Here is a 6,866-nt window from a genome sequence, read left to right on the forward strand (position 1 = left end):
GGGTTAAATAGCGTGTGTTTAAAGCATAGTTCTGCAAAACACATAAGGTGATGGACGGAATATTGCACATTGGCAAAACATTCACCCCCAGTCACAGATCTGGGTTTAATCCATCGTTATTTTGCTCACCACGCCACCCCAGTTCAAACATGGCCATATGCAAATCAGTCTTGCCCCTGTGTCTCATGGGAACAGTCCAACCCGAACTGCCAAGACATGTATTCCCTGGACCGGAATCAAGCATCCTAGGACCGGTTTCTGGCTATCAGCCAGGATAGCTTGACTACAGTGGTGTAGTGAGCACGGGACCAGTCTGGGCATACCCTTCCCACAAGGGCGAACAGCAAAACACACAAGGTGATGGACGGAATGTTACACATTGGCAAAACATTCACACCCAGTCACAGATCTGGGTTTAATCCATCGTTATTTTGCTCACCACGCCACCCCAGTTCAGACATGGCCATATGCAAATCAGTCTTGACCCTGTGCCTCATGGGAACAGCCCAGCCCGAACTGCCAAGCCATGTCTTCGCTGGACCGAAATCAAGCATCCTAGGACCGGTTTCTGGCTATCAGCTGTCGTCAGCCAGGGTAGCTTGACTCCAGTGGCGTAGTGAGCACGGGACCCACATCTGGTCATACCCTTCCCACATAGGGCGAACAGCAAAACACACGAAATGTTGCACATTGGCAAAACATTCACCCCCAGTCACAGATCTGGGTTTAATCCATTGTTATTTTGCTCACCACGCCACCTCAGTTCAGACATGGCCATATGCAAATCAGTCTTGACCCTGTGCCTCATGGGAACAGTCCAGCCCGAAATGCCAAGCCATGTCTTCCCTGGACCAGAATCAAGCATCCTAGGACCAGTTTCTGGCTATCAGCCGTCATCGAAGCATAGTTCTCACATAAATGTGCTCAACAGCCAAAGGTTCGGAAAGGGCGCTCATTAAATGTTCAAGTATGTTCGTGGTATGCTAAGCAAATGATGACTGATGCTTCCCAGGAGTTAAATATATATGTTTTAAATGTGCAGTGGGTGCCCCACATGTCAATCATTACCTCCATTCTTCCAGGGCCAGTATTTTATTATGGGTGCTCCTTATATGCCATGCATGCCCTCTTTAGCCAAGATTTAGAAACAACATACCCATGCAGGCATTTTGCCACTGATGCCATCCACTTACTATGGGTATATGTACAAAATTACCTTTAGCATGCCAGCGTCAGAATTTTGTTGTGGTTGTCTCTTCCCTGCACATACCATGGTTGTCATCACTAATGCCAAGTTTTACCTCCAGTGTGTCACTTTTTTTGCCGTGGATGCCCCTTATGCCCAGAATTGAGTGACAGAATACTGCAATGGATGCCCCTTATATTAAGAATTACCCCCAATATGCCAGTGCCAGTATTTTAGCAAGGGTACCCCTTGCCCAAAGAATACCTCCAGTATGCCACCACAGGTATATTGCCAGTGATGCCCTTGTGCCAATAATTACCTGTAATATGCCAACACCAGCATTTTTCAAAAAGCACAACTTACTCCAAGGATTACCTCCATATGCTAACACCAGCATTTTGACATAGGTGCATCTGTAAGTCAAGAACTATCTCTAGATGTCCATGCCAGCAGCAGACTCTAAAGCGTAACCAACTCACACACTCTCACCCCTTCATGCTCACTTATATTCACTCACATCCTCACACTGACTCTCAGACACACTCTCTCACTTATTCGCACTCACTGACTCTCCCTCCCCCTCACTCGAACTAATTCTCACTAGCTCTCATTCATGCTCACTCTTAATCACTCACTGTCTCTCACACTTACACCCTCCCTCTCACTCTTTCATTCTACTAAGTCTCACTTATTTCAACTTGCTCTAACTCACTCACAGTTACTCTCACTGTCAGTCACTCATTCCACTCACTCACTTCCTCTGTCACACACACACGGTCACACTTACAGATGCTCACATACAGATGCTCTCGCCCACTCTCATCTGCATGCTTGCAGGCATTTGACAATTGGGTTCTTTGAGGTTCCTAACCCTAACCCCACCCTGTACTCTGAGAAGATGGGTGAAAGAGAGGTGATTGCTTGTTTCATGAGTAGCACCGTGCACTTCAGGGTTTAAGCTCAAAGTGTACAGGATTACCTATACAGGTGGTGCTTCAGCACCTCGCAAATCGGCTGGCACCTGGGCTTGGCAGACTCTTGAAGCCAGGGCTGTGACTTCACCAACTCTGGAAAATCGATTTGCTAGCTGGCACAGGCACCTCTATTTACCACAAACTGCTGCTTGACCTTCACTCACAGTGAAGGTTGGCAATTTTTGTATTATACCAATAGTAAACAATAGCTTACTTTTCACTATTTGTATATTTGACAAGGGGGTAGAGAAAAGGAGGGGAAACATTGACACTCAGCAAGGCGAGTAGCCCCTGCTTTGAACTCTAGAAAAGATGACAGAGGCATACATGACTGGCGAACGCGTTTGTCAGGAAACCAGCAGATTTAACAAGAGGGCAGGTAGGGATGGGCTGGATACACAGGGCCTTATTTATGAGAAGGGACGCATCACTGCGTGAAAACAGCGATGTGTCACTTCTCAGTACGCCCTCCTTGCGACATGATGGATGCGTCATATTAACTGTATGATGCATCATGTTGCAAGGAATGACAGATACATCAGTATTACTGACGTGTCTGTTGGCGCAAAACTAACGCATTGCTGGACTTGTGACGCAAACGTGAAGCAACTCCAGCAATGCAGGGGAAGGGCTATGAATATAGCTCTGCGTCACCCTTACGCCTGCTGTGAGGCAGGCATAAGGATTTTACGCAATGGGGGTCCTAGAAGTGGTGAACTGAAATCTTATAGATTTCAATGCGCCACTTCTAGGAGGCTTGGATATGGGGGAACGCCCACTCTGCATGCATTATACCTGACACAGGTATAATGTAGTCCAGGGGTTTACAAAGTGACGCATCTGCCTAGATGTGCCACTTTGTAATTAGGGCGCAACAAGGTGCATTTTTTACGCCTCTGGTGCATCACAAAAAGTGACACACTGGCGGCACAAAAGTGACGCAAGGGCTCATCCCACAGTATGTAGTAAACTCCTCTGGAGGGACAGAGGAGGACAGGCTACATTTAAGATTATGGGGTCAAACACCAGTTGCCTGGTAACAAGGTGCAGTTTTAACACATCTTTATTGGACCATTCCAAGTTTTAACATCTATAATGGCGAGGAACAAGGGGAAAGGGATGTCACTGCGCTGTTTTACACATTTTCTCACATTCTGGTCCATTTTCTGTACATTCTCTCATCAGCGTTTTCAGGGTGGATATGTACTCCAAATTACCAACACATTTTTTATCCTTTTTTCGGACACAATTGGGCTCATCAGCGGACTTGGAATTGGCCCCTATTCATGCTGATAGGAATTCAGTACGTACACCCTTGAAAGAAGACCTGTGGTAGCAGCACACAATTATCTTACATATACGTATATTATTTGCTGCTACAGATAAATAATGCTCCTGGGTATTCTGCCATACTTAAATGCATTGGAATATTTAATAAGTACTGCTTCTTAGACGATATGCTTTGAATGTGCTGCTGTTGATTGAATTATTATGCCCAATTTAAAAAAAAGTCTTATTCCTGGGGTAAAGACCTTCTCCCATTCAACTCTGTTAAGATTTAAAGTTTATTGGTTGAATGTGGGGCTGGTATTAAGGTATTCTGAAGGGGTGATTTTAGCCTGACACCATCCGGATGGGGGAGTCAGTCTAAAATGTGGCTAACTTCCCTACTCCTAAAATACTTTCATATATACCGTCCGGTTTGGAAATTTCATGATTTAATGAGATGAGTTCAACACTCACTGACCATCTAACACCACTGTGGAGTAGGAAGGTTCACTGTATTTAAAAACGGCCGCCTCAAGAGCTGGTGTTTTCCACCCAAGCTGACTTCCACTGCTAAGGTGAGAGCCATCTTGTCAGAAGCCATCACTAAGCGCAATTCCACCTTGGCTGCATGACAAAGCAGAGCTACCCTCTGATTACCCACATGACAAGAAGCCCTGGCAGGAACGTCTGCATCAGATGTCTCTGCAAAAGACCTCCATGCTTACCTGGCGGTCTTGCATAGCGTAGGTGCCCATGAAAATCATGGCACAGTGTAGACCCTAAAATGAGCACCCACCTCAACAGCAACTTCAGCAGCATCATCCTTCCACTACCATCAGGTAGCGTGTTAGAGCAATGTGGAGGGTTCGCGCACACACACGCGCACACACAGACACACACCCCCACACACACACATTTCTGGTAGTGGTTCTGGAACCCCTCTCCTACAAATCAGCTTCAAAGCAGGTAATTATTCTGTTTCAGTATCAGTAGCTATCTATGACTGTTACCAATCGCCTAAATGTGCTTAATGTGGTATCCCCTAGGGTGTTTAATAAATGAGACAGAATGTCCTATCATCGGGTTAAAGGTGGTGTGGTGTCATTTCCTGTGATATCATGGAGTGATTCAATGTCATGTTTGCTTACTCTACCATTTTAGGGAAATTACCCACTCCTCTCAAGGAGATAGCAAAGAGATCATATATATTTTTTTCTGACTGGCATTTTTCTCTGTTTTCTAGAAAAGGAACAACACCACCATGATCGTGAGCATTCTCTACATCGACTTCTCTTCAGCTGGCCAGGAAGACATTCATGAGTATGAACTGCAGTGTGAACCTAAGAAGAAGGAAGCTTTGGTCAACATCCTATCAGGATTTGAACCGTTCAAGCTAGACCAGTACGGAGAGAACTTGGCAACTGCCTCGAAGGACGCGGAAGCCATCGATGGCTCCGAATGGAAGGGTCAGGACACCAGTGATGTGGTCTTCATCAGCATTTGCATACTCGCAGGCATCCTTATGCTGATTGCTATTGTTGGACTTGTTTTGCTGTAGAGCCCTTGACAGGTAGACAGCATCAGGGGTCTGTTCACCTCAGATCACCTTTTGACCTCTTGAAGCCTGATATGTGGACCTGGATTCTAAAGGGATATGGACTCTGGGCTGTACCTGGGAAGATGAGATGCAAGGGTTGCAGGGGGGAGGTGGAAAGATGAGATGCAAAGTCTTCAACAAGGAGGTGGAAAGATGAAATACAAAGGTTGCAATGGGGAGGTGGAAAATGAGATGCAAAGGTTGCAATGGGTGCCTTCAAGTGTCAACGGGGTCAGAGTACATTAGAACAAAGAGTGTGTTGAATGAGCTGACGGTCAGCCTGTGCCTCAGATACTCTACCTGGCCCTTGATGGCATATACTAATTTACTGTACGTTACCAGATACAGTACGTGCAACACTTACATTTGTACATGGGCCTGTGTGCAGGTACACATGTACACACACACACAGACACACACACACATGCTTTAACGACCTTCAGTGTATTTTATACTTTTCACATATTTCAAGTTTTTATAGACTCAAATGCTTTTTAAACTTGTTTCTTATTTTCCTAATAAATTATAATTGCAAGCTCGTGGATCCAGTGTCCTTTCCCTCTATTTCAAATCTCCTTGAATGGTTTTCGGGTCCATGACTGGTCTCTGTCTGGTCAAAGTCACCCTTTACCAGTTTCCGTCCTAATGTCCAGTGACACTCATCCAGGTCCAGTCCCCGCCTTCTTAAGAAGGCCCCAAGTCTAAATGTCCTTCTGGTTGGTTTCTCTAATTAACAAGATAAAAAAAGTACAAAACATACTGGAGTAAATAACATTGGAACTGAGCAATGGGTTAGTTTTTGCACCTTTGAGTTTATTGGTGAGTAATGGATACTAGTCTTAGGTCCCTCCCGTGCTTTAATTTATAACGGTTGAGGCCTCCCTGCCTCCCCAAGACACCAACCTCAAGAAGAACCACCCAGTAAAAAGCCCCTAACCCTGTCATACCTCCTGTCTTTTTTGTCTCCTATTGTAGATACCATTTGTCAACATTGGTGTGGCCGCGTTGACCAACAAAGTGCAGTTATCTTTTGAATTTGGATTGGACAATTTTACTTCAGGGATTTTTCCTATGTTTTCTGCGCTTTTGGAGGAGATTTGGAGGCGTGCTGAGCCAGATGGTCACTATGGGGCTTGGAACAGTGGCTCAGCAGAGGACGTGTCGACAGTGACAGGCTGGTCCTTTGCGGCATGGGCAAGGTTTTCCAGGTCAGGGGGACTCTGCAACCTTTTGTGGATCACGCTGGCTGCTATGCGGCAAGGGAAAGTGGGGTTGTCCTGTGGATAGTGTGGTAAAGATGGTAAGGTCCTGGTGGGACACCGTTTTAATTATTTTGCAGTGCTTGAAATGAGCCAGTAAAATGTCAGCATTTTTGGGGGCATTCGATTGGATGTCTCTTATTCTCTATGTTGGTATTTCAGGGAAGTTGGATGGTTCCTTCTTTTCAGTTTTGGTATGTGCTTCGATCTGGTAAGATGGGAGGGAAGAAGGCTGCTAAGAGGAAACGTCTTTTATTCCTCCTCCTCAGACGCGGAGGGTCCTATTCCGTCTCACAGGCCTAGTCCCGGGAGAGTGGATTCAGTTACCGCCTCTCATGTCCCAATTATAGACGCAGGACATGATTGAGGCTGCAATTACAAGGGCTTTGGCTTCCACTAAGCGCAGTCGCAGTTTCAGTTCTGTGAGGAAGGACATGAAATCTTCAGAGTCAGATTCTGATAAGCTCTCTACTTCATCCAGAACATACCTTAGGAGAGAAGAGATGTGGGACATTTTGTCACATGTTCAGGACAATATGGATTTCCCTCCTTTTCATGTGAATGAAGGTGGAGAGGTTATT

General features: G+C 45.6%; 1 protein-coding gene across 1 annotated transcript in view; it reads left to right on the forward strand.

The window, feature by feature from the left end:
* The window catches only part of CDCP2 (CUB domain containing protein 2), a 334,374-nt gene extending 328,812 nt beyond the window's left edge, over positions 1–5,562 (forward strand). Inside the window, exon 6 of the mRNA XM_078671806.1 lies at positions 4,673–5,562. Coding sequence (XP_078527932.1) covers positions 4,673–4,987 — 315 coding nt within the window. The 3' untranslated portion in view covers positions 4,988–5,562. The remainder of the gene's footprint in view (positions 1–4,672) is intronic.
* The last annotated feature ends 1,304 nt before the right edge of the window (positions 5,563–6,866 follow it).

This window comes from Lissotriton helveticus, chromosome 1_2 (genome assembly GCF_964261635.1).
Source record: "Lissotriton helveticus chromosome 1_2, aLisHel1.1, whole genome shotgun sequence".
NCBI classification, from domain to species: domain Eukaryota; kingdom Metazoa; phylum Chordata; class Amphibia; order Caudata; family Salamandridae; genus Lissotriton; species Lissotriton helveticus.